The sequence below is a fragment of the Rhea pennata genome, chromosome 6 (genome assembly GCF_028389875.1).
Source record: "Rhea pennata isolate bPtePen1 chromosome 6, bPtePen1.pri, whole genome shotgun sequence".
NCBI lineage: Eukaryota > Metazoa > Chordata > Aves > Rheiformes > Rheidae > Rhea > Rhea pennata.
Window position 1 is genome coordinate 39,621,934 of NC_084668.1, and position 27,996 is coordinate 39,649,929.

Consider the following 27,996-nt stretch of genomic DNA (forward strand, 5'->3'; position numbering starts at 1 on the left):
CAGCAGCCCTCCTGAGCTGCTGGATTCATACCGCAAAGAGGCGCTCCACTCTCCTGTTCTTCCCGTTAGGGTTTCGCTGTGTCAAAGAGCCGCGGTATATGGAGTTGCGGTCAAAGGAATCATCACTGCCTGCATTAAGAGACATTAAGAGAGCAGCTAAGACAGAGATCCATAAGGAGCAACCAGAAAGGGTGCTCAGCTCTTTGGAAATAGCTTCTGTAGAACGTGTTGGCCCTGAACCTCCCCTCACTCACAGCACTTCCACCTCAGGGTAACGCACTCACTTCACAGCACTCACTTCCAGTCCACCGTGGCATAAAACTGAGAGTTTGACCTTTGGGTCTGAGGCAAACAACACCATACAGCAGTTCCTAATCCACCTCGCTAGAAGTTTCAATTACTCGCTGAAGCACTCAGGTTTTATTATCCCCACACACAACGCAGCAGGCACAATTGACAAACATGCCCACACACTGCAACAAGAGCCTTCCCGTTGCTTGAGTAGCAGCTAATTCTGGCTGTGGAGTGCTCTTCGGCTTGCCACGACTTTGGGTCAGAAGTGCAGAGTCACGGTGACACATTCGCGCACGTATGCAAGCTGGTTCAGCCTGCCACCGGCCATCTCCCAACGTCTCTGCCCTGAGGGTCTCCATGGTACAATGAAATCCAAGTCCAGCTCCACGAGGAGCTCTCACCTTGCCTCTTGACTTACTAACTCATCTCCTCTTCACTGCCTCCAGTTTCCACTATCTCTGCTTTCGCAGGCCCAACTTTGCAAGTCATTGACCTGCATAGAGGGCAATCAGAAGATAGTGCCCCAAATCACCCATCCCCAGAGGAGATTAGACTCGCCTGGTGATGTCAGGTCTGACTGCACATCCTTCTATCTCCTCATGGGTCTGACGTGTCCCCTAGGCTGCCTTTTATCTGGCTGTTCTTTACAGGAAGGAGAGCAGATTACTCTGGCTCAGCGCAAGGAGAAAGGATCTTACCACCTACCTGCCTCAGCTTGGGAAAGAGAAATTTTAATTTTCTGTGTGCACGGAAGAAATGTGATTCCTTCCCTGCATTAAATGATCTTTTTCTCTCCCCTCTCCTGCCTTTATCTTCTATTTGGCATTATCTGGAAGGACAGCCATTCTTTCTGCCTTTAAGCTTATGAGTCAAGATAAGCAAGAAATAGGAAAGTAATTTCCTAATGGGTCTTGCAGATGTCTGTCAGGATGAAACTTTTCAAGTGATTGACCCCTGCCACACAAGCTGCTGGGCCAAGTTCCAAGTCACTGTCTTCTCTGAAGCACTTCTAAGATGCTGTGATTTGTAGCTTGGTTGTGGAGGGACTCTTGCCCTCCATCAGAGACCAGCGGCCCAGGCTGTCAGGCAATGAGATAAAGACCCTAAGACGACAAGATGAGGAAGAAATTACTAACAGGAGAGATGATGGGCTCAGGTGAAACTTTGAGGTCTAAATTTGAGGGTACAGCCAGTGGGACCCCACAAATCAAGTAACACAATGGTGTCCTTGGACTCTGGGGTAGCAAAAGCCCAAACTGCACAGAACTTTGTCATTAAGAGCTGTATGGGAACGGACTCAATCTGGGCTCCACTCTCCCAAGGCCTCAGCGTTGTCCCCAGTCCTGCAGATGTCTCCTTCTTTGGAGGTTATCCACTCCTAAAACAGACTCAGGTGGGGCTGAGTGTAGGAACCAAGCAAATCCCAGTTTGGGCTGTGCATTCCTCCCACGTTCCCCCTTTGCAGCAACTCATACCTGTGACTTCAAGAGACCTGTTGAACTTCTTCCTGATCACCTGGGGTCCCGACATCGCCTACAGGAAGAAAGGGAGCAGTCTGTGGTTGAGAAGGGGATGGGAGGATGAAGCCCCCTAGAAGGCTGCATTTCCACCACTTCGAAAGCACCCCTCTTGAGATACGCTGACCTCATTGCCCCCAGGACTGATGCTATACTGCATCCAGGGTCTTAGACATCAGGTCAGAGGATGAAGCCACCACTGCCACTAATACCTAAGCCAGGTCTGGCCTGTTGCTGTGTGCTGAAATGAGATCCCCCTCCCAAGCAGAGCAGAGCCCACGGTCCCTGCGCTCACTCAGGCCCCAAGGATACCTCAAAAAGCCATCTTTCAACCCCTACCCCTCTGGCCAGTGTTCAAACCGGCCTCCTGGAGCACTGGAGAAAGACTTCCAGCCCAGATTAAACACATACTCACTTTAATGTCATCCGCAGACTCTGCACTCTGCTCCCCTGGACTGCTGCTGGCAGGCCTGGGAGATGGGAGGCGAAAGCCCTGCAGACAGAGGGAAAAGAAAAGATTTCTCTGGGTGTGTGGAAGGAGGAAGAAAAGCTGTCAGACCAAAGAGCTACAGCTACATGGTTTCCTGCTGGTTCACAGAAAGCTTCAGGATTAGCAAGGAGATAAAAGCTGCGCTCAGCGACTGTGCGTTGAACTAGGCAGGACTCAGGAGATGGAGTTTATTCCTGCCTTTTTGGATAACTCGGTCTGCCCTTGTTTGCTTTGTCACCTCCTTTGTTTAGCTTGGATTGATCCTAAGGTGAGCAAAATAGGCAGGGCACTGCCATGGCAGGAACTCAGCCTGGTGAACCGCTGTTATAAAAATCAATATGGAAACACGCAGGTTGAGTCTATGGAGCGGCAGGCTGGGATTCCTCTCTTACTGTAGGCAAACGCAGAGGCAAGAGAGCGAGTGTTTAAGGAGACACCCTGAGAGAGATCTGCCCTGGCTTGTGCAAACGTGCATGGCTGAGTATCCAGCAGGGCTTCTGCTGATGGAGCCCGTCTCCCAGGCCAAGGACAGGCTCCCACGCACGGAGCAGTCCTGAATCCCTCTTTGCAGGACAGCAGTAACAAGGACCCCCTCCTGCTCCTGGAAAGCCTGCAAAGGCCTTTGGAGAAGGCTTGGTCCTGAAGAGCAAATACTCTTCCAACACGTGCAAGGCTGACTTTCAGATTTGCCCCCAAAACAACCCCGGACTCCTTTCTCAGTGAGACATCAAGCCTCAGCAGCTTGGAGCAAAGCGCTGGGCAGCAAGAAGGGAGCCCAGTACTGCCCAGTATGCCAGGCAGCGCATCCCAGTACCCAGGGACGAGAGCAGGGGATGGGGGAGCACGCACTGCTCGGTGCTGGGACCTCACCTCCACCGTCCTCCATGCTCACCTGCATGCTCGATTTCTTCCTTGCCTTCTCTACTGACTTCACTGTCAGCCCTGCAGCTGTCAGGGCCGCGATTCGAGATTCAATGTCCGATACCTTTGGAGGGAGGCAAAGACACGCAGACAGTCCCAAGAGGACCCGTGAGTGCGCTCAGGTACTGAAAGAGGTAAGGCCTCTGCCAGCAGCGTTGGCTCTCGCTGGCCTGGGCTCTAAGCAGGTAAGTGGCTCCCAGAGTTAAGTCCTCACCTCGCTCTCTGCCTGCTGCACCTGAGCAGCTGCTGAGGCCACTCTGTCCTCCAGCTCTGACAGCTCCGAGTCAGTGGTGCCGCCATGCTGAGCCCCTTCCTCAAGCTCTTCCAGGGTCTTCTCAAGCTGGTATGTCTTTCCAGCAGCCAGGTACACCTGCAATAGAAGAAGAACCATGGCACAATTAACTTCCCTGGCTGCCTCCTCTCCTCGCGTGACCACAGCCCCAGACACAAGTCCCACCAGTTAAAAGATCGCCACTGTTTACGACTGCCTTCTCACCTTGCAGCACAGACAGTATCATTCAGTTCTGGCAGGGCTTTTCATCTCATTTCCTCCCTTCCCTGAGCTTTTCAAGAAGCAATTACCATCAGGTGAAGTGGTAAAAGGCTCAATGTGAATACATGAAGGAGTACAGCTCCGTGACCTACTCAAGTAGTGTCAGCATCTTTATGTTATGCCCTTGGTGGAAGGTGGGTACCAGGAAACAAGTGCAGTGCTGCCATGTCCCGTGGTGGCAGGCTGGAAAGTGCACATTTGCAGGATCGAGACAGACAGACTTTCCAAATCTGCTCCTTTTTAAGGGCGTCTGTCTTGCTGGGTTGTAGGGGCGAGATTTGGGAGTTTGGCTTGGGGCAGTTAACCAACCCGGCCCTTGCAAAATACAGCTTTGCACAGGACCTGCTCTGGATACAATCCTGGGCTCCCCAGAAGATGTACATGCACGTGGTGTCCAACACGGTAATGAGATGAACTAAGGAGAGTTGACTAGGGATGCACGGTAGCTACTGGAAGCAACATGTTTACCTTGCTGCCTAGATAAGAAAGGTGAAAGGAGTGTGACAACCCACCCTCACAACCCCCCCTGGTTTTATTGTCCCTGGACTCCTCCTTGGCTACCACAAGGATGCGAGTCCAAGCGAGGACATCAATATGCCCACGTGCAACATAGGACGGGTATAACAGTTTCTGATGGTTGCTGTTACCGTTTTGCTGAATGATCACAAAATGTTGGTGCTACTAACTTAATTCCTGCTTCTCCAGCCTGCTCTGCTATTCCTGGGCTGGTTACTGTGTGCAGCTGGTTGGCAGGAGCCCTCTCTGCACCCTGCGGTACTGACCATCCCAAAGTGCAGCAGCACCCCATGTACCCACTAGGTCCCACCGGTCCCGGTGCAAACCCCCAGACAGTGTGCCTGTAGCTGCCTGAAAACGTTACCAGATGCTACATGCTAAACCGTTCAATCTGTGAGTCACAGAGGCACAAACTGTTGTCAGGCCATTAACCAGCAGAGCTGTGACACTTGACGAGTGCTTCCTGATCCAGGTGGCATCCCTCAGAGCGTGGCGAGCGAGGAGTGACTCAGCCAAGGTCCCAGAGGGAAGCGGCAGGAAGAGCATACTGCTCCTAAGGCCATAATCTACCCTCCTCACCTCATCCCTCCCAAGCAGCTGACAGAAACATCCAGGAAGCTTGAAGTTCCTTTCCAGCTGGACTCCTACTCTTCGGAGAGAGGGAGCCTCAGATGGACCCATGCAGATGCCCACTTTTCCCGGGATGCTGTGCTTGATCATAAACCTGTCAAGGTGCACAATTTCTGAAAGTGCTCTGCTGCTTGCAGCTGTCCACTTTTATGAATAAGCCACCTCTGATGAGAGACGAGCCATGGAGCATGTTATGCAAACCTCTTTGCCATCACAGGAGGTTTCCAAAAGCAAAGCTTAATGGAGATGCAACTCTTCGTATTTGCAATGCCATTTATCAAATCACAAAGAAACAACTCAAAGCTGGAGTGCTCCGTGTCCTACTGGGAGTCAACCTGCGATTGCAAAAGCCCACAGGTATACGTGGGCATCCCAGGACGTGCCTGTCAGGTGAGGTGGGAGCACACAACCCCTCATTCCCCGCACTCCGATGCTGCTTGGGGTTTGCCAAACCACCGCAAAGGGATGCTATGCCAACGGGGGCCTGTGCACGTCCTCCTGTCCTGGCACAAACTGAGGAGCAACCAGTGTCCTAGACACTGGAAACTACTCTGAACCTTACAGCTTTACAACGTACTATGCAACAGTTTCAAACTCCCCTGCCCCAGCAGAACGGAAGTGCAGCTGAAAACTGCACTGACATTGGCTACCCTCTCAAGCCCCTCCGGCCTGGGGAACGCAGTCCAGGAACATGAGTCTTTCACCCTTCTTCCACACCTTTCTCCATAGCAGTTTCCGCCCTTTTTTATGGGAAGATGATAGGATCTTTCTGTGCACACGGAGAATACACCCAACTCTTTAATCCCTTTGGGGTGCCTAGCCTTCTAATGCCAAAATACCCCCTACAAGAGGTTTTGGCAGCCCTCCGCATTCCCCCCCTCCACCTTGATTCCCTCCCTGCTCACAGAAAACGCTTGGGAACCTTACATTTTCTTCAAGTTCACGGTACGCTTCGGCCACCTCTTTCCCGTCTTTCAGGCTGGGAAGTTGCCCTCTGGGGAGGGCACAGTTACCATTGCACTGGCTCTCTCCATGTAAGGACTCATAGACCGCTCTCTCCGTGGTGTTTATGGCCCTCAATACTTTGGCCGTGATGTTGCTCAAAGCCCGAGCCGACGACCTCTGCGAATGCCCGGCACAGCCAAAGCGGAGGTGGGGGAGGAAGAGGGAGGAAGAGAAAGGAGGTTATTTTAACATGCGCTCCCGGGTGTACAAAAACAGCGCAAAGGGGGTGAAAGGGGCGTCAGGCCTTCAGGAGCTGGAGAAAGGTGGAGAAGCGATAATTAAGGGGCTCACATTGTTCCTGAAGGGCTCTCAACCGGAGATGGAAGCGCAGCTAAAACAGAGCTTTGATCTCAGCTCACGCTTCCTTGAAGATGGCTGTGACAAAAGGAATCACCTCAAAATGCAAGTGGAGAGCTGCCATTAGCCAGCCACCAGCACACAGCTGCAGGTCATGATGAGCATGCAGTTCTCCTCCCTGGAACCGGTGCCACTGGAGCGGTCTGACAGCAGCGGTACCCGGTCGCCTGAAGGCCACTCGTGGTTGCAGCCCTGAAGGACCGCAGAGTCTGCACTGTGGTCTCTCTGGTGGCAGAGATGGTTTAAGAGATGCCTGGCTTTTACCCCTCGTGTTCCTGTCCCCTCTCTCGATTGCACTGATGTGAATGACTATTTTTGTCAGCATCTGGCTGCCTTTTGTCATGGGGACTAAAATAATTTCCATTTTGCTCTAAACAGAAGACATTGATCACTTTACCGAGGTGGTTTCCAGCCCAGCTGCAACCCCGGGTAACCTGCTGGGCAAGGACTGCCTTCAGCCACAAGCTTGTGTGCTACCTCGCTCACCACGGAGCTCCCTGCTCCTCTGGGGTCAGCAGCGATTCCCACTGCTTCATTAACTCCTTTGCTGTCTGCCCCCCTTCCTTCGCGATGCTCCACTGCCTTGGAAGTAGCACGATAAACACTTAGGGCCACGAGGCACCACCCGGGACAGAGAAGACGTGCTAAATGCGCAAGGCGACAGGGCCCGCCTGCTGAGCTGGAGAAGACATGAACATCCTTATGGCCGTGAGAGACAGGGAAGGGGCATCTTGTGGGGCTGCTGCCGGGTGGGAAACGCAGGGGCACGGGACAGGGCCCGCCTGCTGAGCTGGAGGAGACATGAACATCCTTATGGCCGTGAGAGACAGGGAAGGGGCATCTTGTGGGGCTGCTGCCGGGTGGGAAACGCAGGGGCACGGGACAGGGCCCGCCTGCTGAGCTGGAGGAGACATGAACATCCTTATGGCCGTGAGAGACAGGGAAGGGGCATCTTGTGGGGCTGCTGCCGGGTGGGAAACGCAGGGGCATGGGAGCGTCCTAGTAGGACTCAGTTGTAGAGGGACCTTCCCTGCAGTGCCTGAGCGTGCTGGGGTGAAGAGTGGCCTGGGATGCCACCAGTGATAGGAAAGATGAATCCATGGAGAAGGCACATGCCTGGACTCTCCCGTCTATAAAGTAGAGGTAACATTTCCTTTCCCCTCCCCCCCCTTTTTTTTGCTCCAGGCAAACAACAGACTTTCCAGGAGGGGTCTTCGCTCCCCACCCTGCTCAGCGGAGTGCACCCCTGCACTGGCGGTGGTTGCAGCATTTCTCGGGGACTTCCTCAGCAGAAATACATTGCACCTCTCAGTCAGCACACGCTCGGTCAATACGGTGACCCCCAGGGCCTCACGTCTTCTGCGCGTGCCCTTGCAACAGGCTTTAGCACACTTGTGCCCTGTCCAGATTTGCTGGCCGCGCGGCAGCCCAGCCGCAGGCTGGTTGGGATAAGCAGGAACATAAAAGCTTTCCCCGATGAAGCAGGGCAATAAAAACCAGGGGAGCAGTGGCTGGAAAGGGAGGATGCTCAGCCTGTTGCCCGTGGGCAAGATGTGAAATCAGTATATCAGGGGGAAGAGCACGCAGCCCTGTCGCTTCCTGCTTTTCTCGTCTGGGGAGCCCAGTGCCTACCAGGGGTGAAGGCCACCCTCTTGCTCCATTTCCTCCCAAGCTGCCTCCCAGGATGGCCAACTCTCCTCCTGCACCGGAAAAGTGTTTGTGGTCTAATTGCAGCATATTGCTTTATACTTCAGAGGGTCTGAGCATGGGTATAAATAAACTCCAGATTGTGGCAAAAGAAAAACACACTATTGTATTTCCCTACTGCTAGAACCTGGGACTAATATCCCCCTCCTCCTACCCCAAGGAGCCCTGACAGCAACATCGCTTGTAAGTGCTGCCTGCATTAGCTCTTTTGCTTTGCATTAAGTACATTTAAAAATAGACTGAAGAAACTCATCATCCCTCTCTCTACTGATAATTCCCTAGATACGAAGGAGATTGGGGTGATATACGTGCTGGAGACAAAGACAAACAGTTGTGTTTACAGTTGCACGTATTTCCAGGCAAGCCGTTCTGCGAAGAACCAGCTAACTCAGTCCAGCTGACATTTTTTATTATTTTATTGTGGTACAGCTGAGTTTCGTATTTTCCATTAGGAACGCCTGCTTTTATCGCAGTGTTCCCCAGTTAGAAGATTTCTTCCTGACTGTACAGGATGCTCACATAAAAACAAACTCAGATTCATGCAAAATCCAAGGTTCAATCTGGAGAGGACAAAGAAGTGGTGCTGATCTTACCGAAGGCTTGTGCCCTCCACCACGAATTCACAGTCCCATCTGGCAACTGGGGATCAAGTTGTTTCATATGCTTACTGGGTTGTCTAACAAGGGATGCCTTTATAAATATTTCTAACATCAGAAAAGTATAAAGAAAATTGTACATATACATATATATAAAGTCTGATACAGTTTTTAAGCCAGATAGGTTCACCTACATGTCACTGTGGTCATTTCCATGCTGCATGAAGGTATTTGACACAGAGTACTGTGATGCATAGTCAAATTTTGTTTTGCTTCTTGCACTTGGTTTTGCATGGCCCTACTTTCCAGGGCCACTGGAAGGTAGCTGCATCTAACGGTACAGTCTCGCCTCGCTTTGGAGGTCGGTCACATAACTCCTGTGTTATCTGCCTGCCTCACCTCTCTGGGAAGCAACAGCGGTGCCTTCCAGGCTTCAGAGGTGGTTTTTGGTCTTAAAAAAAGGAGGAGTTAGGATAGATCGCCAGCATCTAGCCCTCATTTTATGAGAATCAAGGAGCTTATGCTGCTACCCCACTAACTTCTCCCTGACCCTCAGGACAGGTCAGAATCTGAGCCCCTATCCGCTGCAGATAAACAGCTCATGCTGGAATTAAGTTCTCTTGGCTCGGTGAGTTACCGCTTACCAGCTGTGCTGCAAGTAACGGCAAATGATTACTGACTAGTTAGACTAAGAAGATGCACGTCCTTCTGCTAATTGAGGTAGCTAGTCCAGCTGCAGCCATCTGATCCAAAAGCGGTTTCAGGAGAAAGGGCCTTTCGGTAAGGGAGCAGCAGGCTTCTGATGCGGTGTGAACAGCGGTACCCGAGAAGCTGAGGGAGCAGCCCTGGAATAGCCGCTTGTCCTGCTCCTTTAGTTAGAGCGCTGCTGAGAGACCCGTGTCTCCTTACGCGGACTCATTAAACGCCCACCACGCAGCCGCTCCTAGCGCGCTCTCCAGGCCATCTGCCCCGGCAGCTGCCAAGTTGTGCCTTGCAAGACTGAGCAACAAAAGCGTATTGAACAGAGGGCCTTGCGGCAAAATGAAAGTGCCTGCAACGGCAGATGAAAGGAGCTTTTTTACAAGAGCACAGGGGCAGCACGGCCCACGCTCACTTCTTTTACAGCGCTCGTCAACAACGGCTGTGTCAAAGCAAACACACGCTCCATCCATGACCATGGCGCAAGGGAAGAGATGAACAAATAAGCCATTAGAGACCCACGGGAATGCCGACCTCTCTGTTTTGTGTTAATGGACCATCTTAATTTGCACGACTGGAGAGACACCAGATCTCCCTTCCCTTAATGTACATCTGAATCACCAGGGCCATCATCAGTCACTTGTCACGGATGCTGCCACCCAGCCCTACTGGACTGGCAGGCAAGGCCAGGCATACTGTTTCAGCAAGCGGCTGAACCAAAAAGGCCACCATCCTAGGAGCCACTGAGATGGAGGTGTCGGACAGACTAACAGACCTACTGTCACGATGAAGCTGTAAGATGCTTACAGCAGAAGGAACCGCAAATGGTGCCCGGTGGGAGGACACAGGTTACCTTCTGAGCCTCGTTGGCCACATCATCACTGGAGAAACTCGTCTCTGGTTTCTTTGCTCCCTCCTTCTTTTCCTCACGCTCCTCTTCTTCAGAAGAGACTCCTTTGTCGCTGATGTTGCTGGTTAAGTCCTCCAGCTTCCTCTTCAACTCCTCCTCCTCAGCATCAGGATCAGGTTGGGACTCTGGGGCTGGAGACTGAGGGAATAGCAGGAGGAAGTTTTGTAAGTGTAGCTGTCTCCAAAGGTTGACTGTAGGGCATGCCTGGATCCACACACACTCACCAAGACAGGCTAACTATCCCACTCAAATGGGGGACAAGAAGCCACCCAGCATCAACAACGACATCTCACACCCTCATCCCTCAGTCCTGCCTACACACCTACATGTAGGACAGGCAGTGAGGAGCAAAATGGCAAATTAAGGCTATCTTTCTCGTAACAAATACTAGCTGGGGCACACAAGAAGCACTTCACACCTTCACCTGCCTTCTGCAGCCCCTCATCTGCAGCAGAGAAGCTCAAGGAGTGTTATAGCGGGTGGATTTTGCAAAGAGGACTTCAAACCACCTCTGCATTTGTTTTTACAGGGAGCAGAAAGACCTCAGCGGGGAGCAGTGCAGCCCAGAGAGCTGCACTGCAGCTCTGCGCCAAGGAATATTCCAAATCCTTGATGTAAAGCAGCTTCACACACATGGGACTTACTTGTTTTTCCTCTGTAGGAAAGGAGCCGTATTTCCACTTGGCAGTGTTATTAGGTATGATTTATTTTATCTAAAGAAGAAGTCCTATAAAAATTTCGGCAGTTGGAAGGGATCTCCGGAAGTTACTGAACCCACTGTACCTTGCCTTAAGATGGGAATGAAATTATCTGTGTCATACCTGATGGCTTCTGTCTAAGCTGTCCTTAACAACCTTCAGCAACAGCATTTCCAGCAGGCAATATTCCCTCTGGGCAACCCATTCCAGGGCTCTGTCATCTTTTCTGCTAGAAAGCTTTTCCTAATAGTTCAATGACCTGAATCTGTCCTGGAGCAGTTCAGACCCTGTTACCTCTACTCTGATCTGCCTCAGACACAAGAACAGAGTAACGCTTCTCTCTGAAGTAGCTTTCTACCTACATGGGCACTTATGTTCACCTCATCCCTATCTTTGGAAGGGGGCTAAACTGCTGCATTTAATTCTTTTTTTTTCACATATGACTTCTTCTAGCCCTCTAACCGTTCTGGTTGATCTTTTATGGAGTCTAATTGATCAAGACTGCACTTTGGAGGTTTTGCTGATGCCAAGAGGAACATCCCGGGCAACTGCAGCTCTCCCAGCCCGGTGACATCTGCAAAGCTAACACACGCTTGTCTTCTACTCCACCATCTCGATTATAATGGAAATTACAAACATGGCTGTCCCCATTACGAATTTTGAAAAAGAAGAAGAAATTACACCATTTTACCTATGCCCAGGGGACTTTTCCGTAATTATTACCGTCCATTCTACCGAGTGACCAGCAGCCAGAGCAGTTCATTGTAATGGGTTCACATTAAAGAAAAGAAGATAGTGTAAAATCAGAAGCCCAGAATCAATGCTAAGTGACCTATATATTCACAGATTCTACACGCCTGCCCAACTTTAATGTAATTTAGCTGTTTTCTTGCAAGCTTGATGGTCTTTTAAGGCAAGGGCAGCCCAGAAGAAAGACAGAAATCCTTATCACCTAGGACCTCTTAGTCACAATAACCAGGTCACTTCCCTATATGTACCGACTGATCCTTCCATGTTTTCACATGAGCCATTGTAGCTCTGCAAATATACTGACATCCGTCTAAAAATATTACAGAGATTAGCATTGCACAGACTATCAAACTGAAGCCCAATTTTTCCTGTGCAGAAAGAGCACTAGCTCATGTGTGGGCCCAAATGCCACGGGTTAAACTTGCTCCTGTTTCTGTCCTGCCATGCAATATTTTCTAAGGCAGGTCTGAAACATGAAAGGAGTTTCCAAGGCTCAGGTGGAGGATGAAAATCAACCAACCAGCCCTGAATCATTTCAGCAGAAGGGCCAGGAAAGTGCCAGCAAGATAGAAATACTGTGGTGACCCTCAGCAGAGGGAGCTAAACCCTTTTGGGAATTGGGCTAAATATCCATTTTGCTGTCTTTTTAAACAGCTTGCTTCGGGACTGCACCTTACCACACTGCATCTGGGGTGGACGGGTGCTCCAATTTGCTGCCAAATAGGGTGCTGTTGGGCCATAACCTGGGGGTGCACACTGTGTACTGGTTTTCATCCGCACTGCCCGTGCAACCTATCCAGCTTTCTCCCTGCGATGCTGGCTGTCTGATAGCAAGGAGAGGGGATAAGCACAGCCCATGCTTTCTCCCTTGGGAGAGAGAGCCCCAGATTGGCCCTGTTACCTTGTCAGAGCGCACCAGGATTTTTTCCTCCAAGCGGTTCAGCATATGTTCGATTGCGGACATGCGTTTGTTGAGCTCATGAATCTAGAGGAAAGGAGAGAGAAAAGGAGTAGGGAAGAGGCCAGCCACCACTGCCAGGACAGCGAGAACAAGGCCCAGGGCACGTGCAACCGGCAGAAGAAAGGAAACAGTAAGACACTGCCACCACAGGCTGAGCATAACCCCTGCGAGCAGTCATGGTAGGCAAGGCGAACAACAGATAGGTTTACCCCCAAAACAGATGGCAATGCAGAGACCTGATATGCACAACCAGCTTGAATTAATTCCAGAGTTGGAAGCAGCCCAAGAAAAAGCCCTGCCTTGAAGCAGAGCTGGAAATCTCCTTTGCAAAATGGTGCCTTGCTAACGGGACTATTGGTCTGAAAGCAGCTCCAGCCCTGAGACCACACTCCTCTGCATGATGCAGACATATCAAGACAAACCTTAGATGTACAAGCTGTACTGAAAGTCAGTGGGTGAAGGTCTGTAAAAAAAAAAAAAAAAAAAAAAAGAAAAAAAAAAGAAAGAAAGAATGATGTGCCTTAAAAAAACCCAATCCTGTTTCTTAGGAAGCTCTTGAAACCCAGAAGAGCTCCAAGAGGTGCATGGCCTCTCCTCAAATCTGGGAAGATCAAAGTGATGCTGAGCCCTTGGTGTGCTGCTATTCCCACCAAAGCACCAATGGCTTTGATGAAGTGAATGTAAATTCACACCACCAGCCCCATAGTCCCTCGTCCAGACGAAGAGATTGGACTGTATCAAGACCGTCTTGCAATCATTCACACGCTGCACTAAATTCAAGCCAACAGCAGTTTTCACTTCCTATGAACACGGTTTTCAGCAAGCTACTGCCCCATCATCCAGTGAACACAGCAGCGGAAAGGAAGAGGAGAGAGGGTTAGAATTTTCCTATGAAAAATCACAGATAGAAGAAGAGCTGAAAATTTTTCCCCAAGTTTTGAATTTTTCTGACTTCTCAATGTATTCAATTTTCAAGATGCTTGCCCCTCTTCTCTCCTCCCCTCTTCCAAATGAAAAAAAAAAAAAAAAAGGGCATGAGGCAGAAGGGAAGGAATGACAAACTCCTGAAAATCAAAGAGAAGCTGCTTTCAATGCTCAAAAGCCAAGGAAAAATTCTGTGGCTAAATTGCTGAAAAACATAAAAGGAAATCTCTTATTTCTCTCTCTCTCTCTCTCTCTCTCTCTCTCCTTTTTTTTTTTTTTTTTGAAGCTTTTTTCCAGAAGATGTTTTTTTCCTTTGGTTCAAGCAAATGAAATACAAATGATGAAAAGCATTGCCCGTTTCATATAGAAAAACCCACTATCGGCCACGTTCTCGGTGGATGCCTCCCATTCGAAGGGGGACAAGTAGCAAATGCAACACGCAAAGGCGGTAACAAAGAGATGCGAGGGCTTCGCTTTGTTTGTATAAACATTTCCAGCCTCTCGCTGAGTTTTTGTGCTTGCTAGTGTTTGATTAATTAGATCCTCCCAACAGCCTGGAGAGGTTGCGTCTGCTTAAGGGAAGGCGAAGATAAAAACCCGACGCTCCGGAGAGCCGAGCGCTGTAATTACGCTCACGAATTGAATGCGTCTTTAGCAGCATTAAACCTACGCACGGGAAGTAATCCAATACATCTGCAAGCGGTTTCTCAGCACCATCAGACTTGACTCATGTCTTGCTCTGGTGACCAGGAGAAGTCGGCGACGGGCCACCAACTTCAGAGCAGGAGGTGGCAATGAACCAAGCCCCCCCAGCGCCACGGTTCGGGGATGCCAGAGCACAGCGATGGGCCACGTGGTAGGACACGAGGAGCTTTTCTCCATTCTCTGTCCCAAGCCAGGTTTGCTCTAATGCATCGTGCTCCCCGCGCAGAGCAAGGGAAGCCAGCCCGCAGCAAGGCTCCCGTTCCCACCGCTCAATGCCCTGCAGCCAGATTCAGACCCCAGGTCCCGCCGCGTGGCTCTGAGCTACTTCTGCAGTAATGCTGTCACTGCAGCCCAAGCTGTTACAGCGCAAAGTCTCAGCCTGCCGATGGCTCAGACTTTGTCTGTGCAGCGTCACGGTGAAAGCTATGCTAGGTGCTTCCTCCGTAAGTCCTCATTAGGGGCTGGACGACCCCTGAAGTGAAGAAACTTGAACAAAACGCAGCCCATAAGCTGAACATCAGTTACGGCAAGCTACCACCGGCTTGTGGGGAGCGAGCACAGGTTATCCTGGCAGAGGTGATGCCTCCAGGCTGTCAAACACCCAAGAGCAGCTGGGGAGAGCCCCAAGACCTCTAAGCGAAGGACTTATGTGAAAGAGAGGAGCCAGGTGGCAGGAAAGAGAGAAAAAAGCAGCCTGAGATGGGCAAAGCTTTGGAAATGCAGAACCACTAAGCTCTCTTGAGGTACAGCAACATATGAATGGCTTTTGGAGAGAAACTTAACCAGTAAATTGATGCTATTCCCTGCGGCTTGGCTCTGTTCCTACTGCAGCCAAAGACCTGGGCTTCCAGAGACCTGGGTGTCTGCTGAAATCAAGTGGTTTTTATGCAGCTGCGGTGTTCCCACCTCTTCACAAGTCTTGTTAGGTTTAAGAGCTTTTTTTTTTTTTTAATGAACTTTTAAAAAATGTTTTTTTTTTTTCCATAAATGTAGCTCCTGGAGTCACAGGGCCAGGGGACAGTCTTTGGTTTTGTTACCGGGAAAGGCAAGTTTCTTGTGTTCAGGACTGAAAATTGTGCCCTCCCCAGGCTTAAAGTGAAATCAAAAGCAGCCCGGTGAGAGCAAAAGAATCATGGCGATTCTCAGTTCAAACTTGTGTTTTGAGGAACCTGCACGAAAGACGCGGTGAGCTCAGGAGAACAGGCTGCTGCTCACCGTCCCGAACCCTCCCTGGCCTGTCTCTACCCAGCTGCGAGTCTCAGCTCCTCCATCCTATGGGTAAAAGGAAGAAACCCAACCTCTTCTGAACCACTTTCAGCTCTGTCAATATGAAAGAGCAGGCTAGCAGTGAAACCTGGGTGTTCTCGCTCTCTCTTCTTTGGGCTCTGTTGCTCTGAGGTTAATGGGCCGGTACCAAGCCCGGTTTGTTCCGCTGGGCGAGGGGCAAGGGTGCGCGGGAAGGTGGTTGCTAGCTGTAAACACATCAGCGGCAGGAAGGATGAAGAGCTATTTAAGTTAATGAACGATGTTGGCATGAGAACAAATGGGGTTAAATTGGGAATTAGAAGATGTCTCATCACCATTAGAGTGGCAAGGACCCACGGCAGCCTTCAGATAGACGTGATGGAGCAAAAACACACTGGACCAAAATGCACTGAAGTGCTCTTTGGTGAGAGCTTGACCAGCTGATGAAGGAAGTCATCTGAAGTGTTGGTAGGAATTTGGCCCCGTTTCCCCACTGTGCACATTTCATGCCTAACGCACCATGGTCTCATTAAGGACGCCCAATCCCATTTGCTGCCAACTGGAAAATGAGGAGCATTCACTAATTAAAACATATGTTGAGAAAAATAAAGGGGAAGGACAGGTGTGATTTCTGCACATAGGCACATGAACTGTGGTGCTGAGGGACAGCTCTGGTTACGGACCCACCCCACCGATTATCCAGACGTGTCCACCAGCATTTGCAAAATTACCAGCTCCAAGTGCAAACAGGCAGCTGGCTTTTCCATGTACCTGTGTAGCAAAACACCAACGTGCATTTTGCTATTTAAGAGGGCTGAGGGAGGCTTTGTGCCACACCAGCCGCTCTTAAAGGTGGCATTAAGAACTCCAGGTCCCTGCTTTACAATTAAAACACATGCATACAGCCTTTCAGACACCCCTCTCTAGACAATTTCCCTATTATCAATGAGGAGAGGGATGTGGCAAGTCAGCCTGACCCAGTGCGAGCGGGGCTGGAACACTCCACGCTGCAAAAGAAGAAAAGGATCTTGAGACTGATTAAATATCCCCCTCCAAGCGTTGGTCTGGTTGTAGAGCACCAGCATATTCAATTGAGAAAGGTCTTTCTGGGGACACAGAAAACTACAGGCGACTCGCAGGTCAACAGGGACATTAACAGCATCGAAGGCGGGGTTATTATTACAGCAACAGTGTGTGCAAAGTGGAACCACGGTGCTTGATTTCCTCTTTGCCGTGAACGTAGAAGTGCCAGGGCTGGAAGGAGGGCTTGGGAGAGGACGAACAGAGCTCCAGAGCATTTCTGCACCATACTAACAGAGCAGAGAAAGGTCTATTCTCCCTCAACCAGAATGAGTGGACCTTAAATACACCTTCAGAGGTCTCAGCCCCAAGCCCTGTTTCATGGCCACCGTAGTAGGTGCCTCACAACACAGAGGGCAGCATACAGCTTTGGGATGCATCTCTAGTTGGCCACCATTGCTTTTGCCTCTTTGAACCAGAGGGTGCCATCCTGCACCTCCTAAATAACAAGCACAGTTTATGGCAACACAGCCATGGCCATCAATCTGGTCTTACAAGAGGTTGAACAGCTACTTGATACCTGATTTCCAGAGTGGCTGACGTTTTCCTGGGAGGAGGCTCTGTTCCGGCGTTTCACGTAATGGGATGCGTAGCTAGTGAACTTCTGGGGACCTTTTGCATCCTCGTCAGAGGTGTCCATATCCGCAGAGTACGGGGACCGAGGCTGCTCACTCCATGGGCTGCCTTTGGGGAGAGAAGGCTTCGGTACAAAGACACAAGAGATTGATACCCTGAAATTACTTCTGAGACATTGGTCACATCCCTAGGACAAGCTCGTAATGTGGCATATCTTCAAATGACTCCACCTTCTGGCAGGAGATGCTCCTGCAGAGAGACTGTGTTGACAGCAGAGGCTAAGGATGGCCCCATTGGCTCAGGCTGCAGCTCCGTCCACTGTGGCTGCACAGCACCAGCTCAGCAGGGCCCCATGCACCGGGTGCGACAGAGAGAGAGGTGGAAACAAGGAATGTGACCCATGCTGTCTCACAGCCCAACCAGCTGGGCTCCTCACCAAAAGCTGCTATTGCCTTTTCCAGTTTCGCTGGAGCCCAGGTTTGGACTCTACCCCGTGTGTATTGCTGAGGTGCTGAAAGGTATTTACCTCGTGATGCTTTGGGGTTCAAAAAGCAGATTTTCATTCTGGTCCAACTACTCTCACAGCCACTCCTCCTCAAAAGGAGGCAGGAGGAGTCTGCCCACAGCCACCTACCAGGTTTTGCATTTCTTTCCAGGCTCCTTCTCTGTGAGTTGACTGTGAGCCGAACCTCTGTGCTGAACTCCTGCTCCGGAGGGCTCATGTGCTGTCCCTGCTCCTGCAAGATGTGGTGGAAGACCGCTGCCAGATCTGCCTCTGCGATCACGGATTCCTTCTGGGGGGCATCTTCAGTGGAGTCAGGGAAATCTGGGAAGGCCTGAGAAATGAGGATTGCTGAGAAGCTGTCAAAAGGATGCTCTCTGCCATTCCCTTGCTGACATCCTAGTTTTGTTCTCCAACAAATGCATACATTGACCTTTAATAACGACAAATCTTAAAACTCCAGATTAAAAACTATCCTTTTTTAACATTGCTGGTGAATCGCAAGCAACACCTATAACCACTGCCAGGGGGCAGTGTTAATTTTTATGAAAACTGGGCACAGGCTCCCTTCAGCTAGGCTGAAAAATCTTGGTCCTCAAGATCTAGTCTTTTAAACCACCACGTCCTCTTGCTTATTAAACAAATAACAGCCTTCCACCCCTCAGGTAATCTGCAGCCTCTGAGCTGAATTCAGGTGATCGACAGATGTCAGCCCTCCCTCGACTCGTGTTGAATTTGGCAGTGTAAGGGCAGGCTGAGATAAAAAAAGAATGAACCTGTTTGTTTATCTCAAGCTCTTATCAGTTCATACTAAAGTATAAAAGCTTGTATTACAGAATTCAGCATATCCTGGCTCTGCCCAGGAGTAGCATTTCTTTCTTTTTTTTTTTTTTTTAAGTGAAATTTCAACAGGAAAGGCAAACAGGAACAGCCCAAATAGCTTGATTTGAAACAGCTCAAGCTGGAAGAACTTTTGCCACATCCTGTGCAGCCCTAGCTGGATTCCCTCCCAGGCATTTGGGCGCCTGGGATAGCTAACCCTGGCACTGTTATCAGGACCACAGGGTGCAGCTCATCGCAGCTGCTCGTGCTAGAGCTTCCCACGGGTCCTGCTGAGGCTTGGGAGCCCTAGCAGAGTGCTCCCAACAGGAGATGCAATGCCTGGGGAATGCAGCTGCCTCTACGATGCTCTGAGCTTCCTTCGGACGCGTCTGATGTTCACGCAGTTCTGTGCCCCGTGGAAGAAGAGATAGCAAGCAGGGCAAGAGAGACCGTTGTCACCTACCCAAACCACCGTGCAATCAGATAGCTGGAGGAGGTAATAGAGGTAGCAAGGAAGGAGGAGGGGAGGGAGAGACAGAGATGCAACCTCCCACCACTCTCCCAGTACCTGGAAGCCATCTGGGCTGAGGGCCGCTGGAGAAAGCTGCACAGACTGGCGGCGAGATTGAGCAGAGTAGTCTGAGTCCAGCTCAAAATCAAAGGGATGAACAGACAGGAGGCGCTTTGTCTTGCGCATCTTAGGCAGCGTAGAAGAAAGCAAAATTCAGCATAAAACTCAGCTGACCTTGATGGAAGGGGGGGGGAGGGCCCTGGTCTGCCGTGTGCGGGGAGCTGGCTACAAGGGGCAGCGCGTGCACGCCGTGGGCTTGCTCAAACTGGAGAAAAATAGGATTCCTGGTTTCCACAATGTTTGGATGAGGATCGAGGCTTTGAGCAGGCAGTGAGAAACTCTCCTGGTTTATAAAGGCACAGTGGGAATGTCGGCCAGGCTATGCCTGCGAGGAAAGTCCAGGATCTGCATTGAGTCCTGAAGCATTTCCCTGTCTCCAGGGAGGGGATAAGCCGGGGGCAGCGGTGCGCAAACCTCCAAAACTTTGTGAGGTCAAATCAAAACGAGGTATCAAGTGTGCGAAATGCGGCAAATAGCCACAGCCGCAGGCTGAAACGGTGTGTATACAACAGCACGTATGGAACGATACAGACATTTCAAACACGCAAGCGAATTTCATACGTGCTGCCAGGATAAACCCGCTTCGTATCAGGACTTACTAATTTGCATTTCAGCTGATGCACACAGTCCCAGAAAAAAAACAGGAGATAAACTGATACACTCCTGAACCGATACCGCTGAGAATGGACCTTTCAAAGCCATGACGTGGACATAGCTGAGAAGTTCTCTTTCACATTTAGCTATAATCCCTACCATGCATGTAGATCTTTTAACCTCTGAGCTGTTTATCAGGGGTGAATTTTGCTGTAGCTCCCAGGTTAAGGACTGGGAAGTAGAGGCCCAGAGAAGCACGGTGTTCAGGATCACGCCGCAGGCGCTCTCAGAGTTGAGGGCAAACCCCACGTCTCCCAAGACCCAGCAAGCCCTGCACTTTGCTGTCCTATCAAGTATCTGTTCTTCTAGTAAAAAAGAGGTGGATATGGATAGGAGCTGGGACTTTCATGTTTTACTGTCTTAACTGTTCCTAAAACGAAGTGGGGTTTATCGCAGAGAAGGAAAACAGAGGGAAGGTCCCGATTTTGAACAAGGCACAGAAAGCCACCACCACCCAACGAAGGCCAGAAGCAGTTTGGGGTGCAAAGGCAGGCAGAACAGGCCGCAGACGGAAATGCTCACCCTGCTGTAGCACTCTGCTTCGGCTCCACGAAGGACATCATCTTCGTTGTCACTGTCATCTCCAGTCCCACCGCTGGTGGGGAGCTGGCATTCACCTGGAGGAAGAGAATGGCATGCCATGCATGGGCAACCCTCAGCACCCCCTTCCTGGCCGGTTTCCCTTTGGGCACACCAGTGCACCTGGAGGTGAGGTTGTGCTTCTTATCTGGGTTGAAAAGGTCTGGATTAGGAGCACCACTATTTTTTTTTCCTCCCCTCTCCACACACTAGAGCATGGTCAGCAGGGAGTGAAAAGCAAAAAGCATTGAGAACCTGGCTTGAATTTGAAGCCACCTGCTGCAATTCTCTTTAAACAGTAGTCCAAAAAATAAACTTACTGTTAATGTCTGGCAGGCTGTAAACTCTGTCATGAAGACCTAAATGAGAAAAAAAAATCGGGGAAAATAAATAAGCAAATATGTTTTCTCCAGGTACCTTGCACAGAACAAGCCACTTAGCTAAAATAACCGGAGTTCCCACTCTCTAACCATCACAAGACACAATCTCTTTAGAGAGGAAAAAAAAACACGTGCTGGGAGACAGGACTTGACTTTTCAAAACTGAAGAGCTTGTTGCTGCCACGTCCACAGGCCTAATGAAAAATACCACTGCCTGGGGATGGGCCAGGAGGGGAAACCACAGCTGGACCGGCCAGCAACATGAGGCCACTCAAAACGCATCATGCTGCCAAATTACCTGCCACCAGAGACACATCGCAGGAGGACACCCTCGCTTGCTCAAGGGCCAGGCCATTTCTCTGGTGTTAATTAAGTGACAAGAACAAAATCATTTGTCTTTCTCAGGGAGACATCAGAATCTCAATTTATGGATTTCTAGAGTCTAAAGCACTGCAATCCTCGCGCTCAGCTTGGTTCTCTCTCGGCTCGTCCTTGCTGGGTGGTCCCCTGCGTTTTCAGCCTGAGCGCCACATAAACTGTTCCTCAGGCCTTTAATTTGCTATTCAGTGCTGCTACCCTCCACGCTCTTGACAGTGCTTCTGCACCGAGTGGTCTGCAGAGAAGAGCAGTTGGACTGGTTGAATCAGTTTGGGCTTACGCTGTTCGTGCAAACGTTTTTTGTGGCCAAAAGATCAGAGGAAAGAAAAGCAAGAGCTGCAACTCTTACATAATTCCAGCCTTCAGCATGCAAGAACTGGAAAACGAAGGGTGAAATATTCTGAATTCCATGGTAAAATCTTAAACCTTAATAGGGGAAAACGTTTCCCCAGAGAACATCTGCACAGACACCCTCAGTACGGGCATGTGCCACGGGCTTCCTGCTGCTCCCTGTCCGTTCCAGCTTGCCCATCTGCTGGAAGTCGTAAAGATGGAAATCATGGCTAGCCACATGCAGACCCCAGCTGGCCCCGGCAGAGCAGAGGACGAGGGGAGGAGGTTTAGAGCCTGAAAAGCCCGGGCGCCTGCCGACGACGGGCACCGCGACGGGCAGCTGCCGTCTCAAGGAAGGGGGGTTGCCGCAGCGAGGAGGATGAAATCGCGGACCGGCCGGGATGCGGGCGACAGGTGACTCGGCGACAGCCAAACGCGGACTCGGACCGACGTCGGCCGGACGCTGGCAGCTCTCTTGGAAGTGCTGCGCAGACGCCTGCTCAGCACCCCGGGCGCAGAGAGCCCGCTCCTCACCTGGCTGCAACCTGCCGTAGAGCGACTGCAGCACTTTGGCACTTCCGAAACGCTTGAAGCGGGACCGCACGTGCTCGTAGTACCACTCGAGGGACCCGATCTTCACAATCCTGCCGAGAGCAGAGAAAACATACAGGTGAGCCAGCACAGCCGCGCTCTGGATAAGCCAGCCCTCACCCAGCACCCATCGACCCCTAACGTGGGGGCTCCCATGCCCTCAGCAGACCAGGGGACGGATTGGGGGCAAATACCAGGCACAGAGAAGGGGAAACTACATTTATTTCCTCGCCACCTGAGCGGACACAGGCTTCTCGAGCCTCAGCCCAACGGCCTGCCCGGCTTCTCGCCTCCGTCGTGACCGCCCGCCAAGGGGACGTGCTGGCCGGCCGGTACCTGGACAGGCGGCAGGGATCGCAGACCCAGCCCTGCTCCTTTTTGTTGTAGCGGCTGCAGTTCTTGCAGGTGTAGAAGCGGCAGTCCAGGCACTGGCGCTTGCTGTTCAGCAGGAACTTGAAGGGCTGGAGGCAGTGGACGCAGTGGGTTTCGTTTAGGTGGGACTGACTCGTCAGGAACTCCCTCTTGCCGCTCGCCTTGTCGATCTTGCATTTCAGCTCCCTGCGGGAAAAATCCCAAACAAAGGAACGTGCATCAGGGAGGGAGACGGGGATACGGGTACAGCAGGGCCAGGGACCCCTCTGGCTGCAGCCTTGGGGTCAGCAAACACAACACTTTTCAGACCGACGCCGGCCCACACGCTATCCCTGCTCACGCTGTGGTTGATCTGCAGCAACCCCATGGAAATCAGTGGTACTGCTCCAATTTTTACATCAGTGTATCCACGAGCAGATTTTCTCCACTAAGTGATTTTTTTTTTTTAATTCCCCCTGGGTGCTTTTTCCAGCCGAATATAATCTCACCGAGCGCTGCAACCTCTCGCATGGCAAACTCCACAACACTTAATCATTTTAGGGAACGATTTTCCAGGGAACGTCCCGAGTCTCACAGCTTGTGGAAACAGCTGTAGGGCAGATCTAATTTAGTAACGTGGCACGGGTTAACCAAGCAGAGCCGAGCAGAGAAGCGATGCTGGGCTCCAGATTCAGAGCACGCTCCTGTACGTTAGGATCTGCCACTGCCAAATTTCAGGCGCAATTTGGCTGTGCCAAAATCCATCCCATTGCCACTGCAAGGTATTGACCACAAATGGCAGGAACCCCAGCAGAGCAACTGCTCTCACAAACACTCTGGCCACATCCCAGCCCACCGTGACCTTGGAGCCTGGAGTTCGGCCGGGAATTAAAAGCTTTTCTGGAATTCGGAGCAACAAAAAGCAATCAGAGATTAAAAAGGACATGTCAAGCAACTGTAGCAAATGATCTGACTAGAGAACTAGCCACAGTTCAGAAAAACAGGTTATATTTGAAATGCCTGGCTACGAGCTCGGGCTCTGGAAAGCAGCAGCCTGGAAACAGCCTGAAGGCGAGAAGGAAGCCTTGCGTGACCCTTGCTGCACGGGGCGTCGGGCTGCTGGGATTTCACCACCCCTTCTGGTCGAGTTTTAACCTAGACCTTCAGTGCTAAATTCAGCAGAGTTTTTTTTTTTTTTTTTTTTTTTTTTTTTAATTAAAGGCAGACGTGACAGGCGCCGATGTTTTGGCTGGTCTGGAGGAAGCGGCCGGAGGAGATGCTCGCCCCGGGCCCGTGAACGCCCAGCTAACGCAAGCGCTTTCAAAGAGCACGCTCTCCTGGCACTCCGCTTCCCGGCCGGCTTTCCCGGTTAGCCGGATCAGATTATCAGAGCAGGTCCCCACACAGGTTCAGTCCAAGACTGAACTCTCAACAATACCCAGGGTCGGATAAAATACCCATTGCAACCTACCGAGCCGGCAAGCACCACCACGTTGAAGGCAAGGACCTGCTGCATTACCTGAAGCCTTTCTATTTGCTCTCTAGGCTACGCACTCGCTCAGATATGTTTGTCTATTGGGCTATGGTTTAAAGACACTGTTTGATTTGTAGGGAAGGTCCTAGAAGCCTTGTTTTCTGTAGAGGCAGGGTAAGGAAACTGCATTTTCCAGCACAGAAATCAGCCTGGGCCAGAAACCTCAAGCAGTCAGGTGGCTTCACAAGGTTTGCACCCTATCTGGTAGCTACACCATTGCTAAACTTTCCTCTGGGGCTTCCTGACGGAGATGGGTGTAACCAAGAAAGAGCAGGCTTGAGTGCTAGACTGACAAAACCAGCTCAGAAGACAAAACCTCTGTTGATTTAAATCCCCCACACCACCCCCCAAACTGCCCCAAGGACTGGTCGGAGAGACAGGAAGGTCCCAGGGCTGCTTTGCAAGCCCAGCACGGAGCACAAGGCTTCTGGTTTGGCTTCTGGCGCCCTCCCGGCTGCCGGAGCGCAGGGAGACCGGCGAGGCCGTGCCGGCCGGTGGCTGACGCCGGGGTCACCGCAGCACCCAGTGGGGATCCTTCACGGACTCGCGGGATGCCGAGGCTCCCACCGTGGCAGTCTGTCTGTCATCACGAAGGGCATGAACAGAACCAAGCAGAAAATCTCCATTTAGCCCAATCAGTTGGCTCATTAGGGAAAAGCTCTCTTTTTTTTTTCCTGGGAAGATTTTTATAACTAGCTTGCTGCCAGCACGTTGGACCGTGTTCACTGTGACACTGGAGCGTTGTGCAAATATTTAGCAGTAAATTTCCACGTGACCCCCAAACAGAAAAGCTGCAAAGGTGCAGAGCGTGCAAGCTTTACAAACCACCTTCCAACCGCACCAGCCAAGGAAACGGGCCTGTTTATGCTTGCATTTATTTTTGTTTCTTAAACGGGCGCTGCAGGTACCTAAATCAGCGCCTTGCTCAGCACCCGGCTGAACGGCGGCATTCAAGCCAGAGGATTAGGAAGCAAACACGGAGGAGGAAGCAGCTCTCCTCGGGACGCTGCTGGCCTTTGCGTATCGATCTTGGGCTTTGCGACAAGGGCCTACCTGGCCATGGCTTTCAGGTGCTATCCCGAAACTCTGCGGTCCTTTTCTGCTCTACGCTCAGGCCGTTTCCAGCAGGATGCAGTCTTTCACTGAACTGCTTTCGCTTGTTTGCAGAGCTGATCAGACCCCTTCACCCCCCCCACCCCCTGCCTTGGTCACAAGGGTTGCCGAAGGAAAGCCAAGTTTCAGCCGAACCAGTTGAAAACCTGGAATTATAATTTCTCAGGCGAAGCCCTCCGCTCGCATGGTAACACAGAGTCCGGCCAGCTGAAGCTTTTGTCCGTCTCTGATGAATAGCTTTTTGCAAAAAAAAAAAAAAAAAAAAAAAAAAAAAAAAAAAGGCAGCATGGAGGGGAAGCCAAGAGGGGAGAGAAAGCCCAAGGAGGGATGGATGTTCCTCCAAGGCTGGCATGCTGGGACAGGCCCGGAGAAGAAAAAGCAAATGAAGATGGTCAAAGCAAAGAGAGGGCACGTACGCCCGCAGGTCCCAGCTTGTTGCGGGCAGCAAAATGCTCACACGTCCCCCTTCTCCGGCATGGGAGAGCGCGGCAGCCTCTCCCAGCCTGGGCGACTTGTCCGCCGGTCCGTGCCGGGTGTTACATGAATACCTGCCGTGGGCCATGAGCTGGGGCACACTGGTTTCCAGCTCTGCCAAGGAGCCCGACGAACGGCCGCCGGCGGGCGTACCGAGTGCTGGAAGCAGCCAGCGCTCCGGGTGCTCACGCGGGAAGGAGATTCACCCACGGGAATCATCTCCTACCCGCACTGACCGGACCTGATGGGACCTTAGGGAGGCTCAGGCTAAAGAGGCTCCTTCCCTTGCTGCTGACGTTGGATCCAAACTTCCTCCTGCTTTTACATTTGCAAAGCCAGTTGTTTTTGGAAAAAAAAACAAAAAAACAAAAAAACAAACCTTGCATGCAAGAACTGCCTTTCTGTATGCTCTTCCCTAAATCTTACCAAATCTCTGCTCTGCCCTTAAAGCTTCAGCAGTGGCGGACACCACGGAGTTAATGTAAACCCTCCAGGGCTAGAAAGCAATGAATGCAGTAGAACAGGATGTTTTAGAGGCTGCAGCCTGGCCAGATCGAAAAGCAAAACTGAAAAACCAGACACTGCACCCTGCACCCTGGCATTCACTCTGGGAGCCTCGTGGGCATCTGCGTGGACCTACGCAAGCCAGGCTGGCGCCAAGGTCACATAGGCAAGGAACTAGCATCGCCTGCTTCTTTGCTGCAGGGCACAGCAATGTCTGCTCCCATATTTTCCTCCAATTCAAGCTCAGTGCCATCAGGAGGCAGACACCCACCCTTTCCAGGTAATCAGATATTTTTTAATATACCCTTGTCTGATCTCCATCCTGCACTTTAGAGCTACCGGCAGTGGAAGGCGATAGATGATGACACAGAGTTATCCCTGCTGCCCACGCAGGCTGGGTTTTCTTAGGCAAAGGTTAATCAGGACATTGGAAAATTTGTATCTGAGAACTTTTCCTGGCTGATGGTGTACCAGTTCCTCATCAGCTCTCCCCGGCCTCAGCTGGCCTGGGTACTCTGAGCAGACAACAGACGAGGTGGCCCAGCCTGGCAACCCTGTCTGTGCAAGCTGGTTGCACAGGAATTTTGGCCTGTTTGGCCAGTCAGGGGTGTTAATTCTCACCGAGCTCTGCAACAGTGCTGCGAGCTGCAGGTATGCACTGCCAGATCACCTGCGAGCTTCTGTCACCCGCTTTGACCAGAAACACAAGGAAGCCCACTACAGTTTGGTGTTTTGAAACCCCCTTTGAGACAGAAGAAGCTGTTTTCCTGCCAGCCATCATCAGGTCACACAATAAATTGCAGAAGTAAGACTGAGAGGCTCCCAGGCGATCTTGAAAAAGTGTAATGAAAAGTGAGTATTTCAAACCTATTTGCTTCTTTGGCCTCTGAAATCAATACCGACTTCTTTCAGAGCAGGCATCCTTGGGAGAGATCTTATTCCAGCTGCCTTAAATTCGTCCTGGAAGCTGCTGTAGTGGAGCTGCTGACCATTTTTTTCAGTGCGTTTAGTCTCATGGTAACCCCACAAAACTCCCCACTGGAGTTAACTGGGAACTTGCTCAGGGAAACATGGGAAGCTTCTAGCAGGGGAGGGATTACATCCAGGTCTCCCAGATGCCCCCGTCCCCAGCCAAGAGCTCACATGTGTGCTATGAAACACCTTGTAGAAGTGGTTCCCTAGGCAGAGGCAATGGGCAGTCCTGCCTGGGAAGCCCACAACAGCCAGCTTTCCAAGGATGCTTCTCAAGATCTCGCTTTCGCTAAGGAAACAAGCACCTAAAAGCTGACTATTCCAAAAAACTGCTGTGAAGCTGAAAATGAACGGCCCTGATCCTGGCCCTTCTTTAGCAGCAAACTGCTAATCCTGTAAACAAGGTATAAAATGAAGCAGTTCTCTTCTAAATCAGTATGTTGCATACAAAGATAGCTGGACTGAAGCCAGATATTTATCACATTTAACAAACTCACCAGAAGATAGATAATCACACCTTTTTGCATCAGGACTGAACTCTAAGTGTCTGTTACCTTTTCTCCTCCACTGACTGAGTTTAGATCCTGCTCAGATGCAGGTATCCCAAGTGAAGATCGAAGGAGCATGATCCTCACCTATGCCATCCCTTATCCCTCCTTTCCGATCCAACGGAAAGAAATCAAGGAGCTCCCAGTCCCTAGAGGGTAGCTGAGCCATCCGGCTGGCTCACAAAATTTAGAGCTAACTGGGGTTAGCAGAAGTGCAGCGCTGCCCAAAGGTGGCCTTGGAGCACTGGCTGTCACATTCAGATGACAGTGAGAACTTAGCCCAACGCTAACTAGGCTGAACAGGGATGCTGCAGCTGCTTAAAACAAACCCAAGAAACTCCGAGTGCAAGGTACCGACGAACAAAGCCAGGGAATCTTCTCACACACAAATTTCAGCTGACTGAGTATTTTTTTTAACTGGCACTTTTGTCAAGCATCCTATGTACAATAGATATCTCAATTTGCTGTTCCAATGATTTTCAATTTTTGCCCAATT

At 50.9% G+C, this 27,996-nt stretch overlaps 1 protein-coding gene across 1 annotated transcript in view; it reads right to left on the minus strand.

Moving 5' to 3' along the window:
* Positions 1-27,996, minus strand: part of MLPH (melanophilin) — a 30,744-nt gene that overhangs the window by 1,908 nt on the left and 840 nt on the right. Inside the window, exons 2-15 of the mRNA XM_062578353.1 lie at positions 22,341-22,562; positions 21,948-22,057; positions 20,643-20,681; positions 20,266-20,360; positions 19,027-19,155; positions 17,769-17,970; positions 17,079-17,242; positions 12,545-12,628; positions 10,139-10,333; positions 3,437-3,592; positions 3,194-3,286; positions 2,227-2,304; positions 1,770-1,827; positions 32-129 (exon numbers count right to left, since the gene is read on the minus strand). Coding sequence (XP_062434337.1) covers positions 32-129; positions 1,770-1,827; positions 2,227-2,304; positions 3,194-3,286; positions 3,437-3,592; positions 10,139-10,333; positions 12,545-12,628; positions 17,079-17,242; positions 17,769-17,970; positions 19,027-19,155; positions 20,266-20,360; positions 20,643-20,681; positions 21,948-22,057; positions 22,341-22,562 — 1,723 coding nt within the window. The remainder of the gene's footprint in view (positions 1-31; positions 130-1,769; positions 1,828-2,226; positions 2,305-3,193; positions 3,287-3,436; positions 3,593-10,138; positions 10,334-12,544; positions 12,629-17,078; positions 17,243-17,768; positions 17,971-19,026; positions 19,156-20,265; positions 20,361-20,642; positions 20,682-21,947; positions 22,058-22,340; positions 22,563-27,996) is intronic.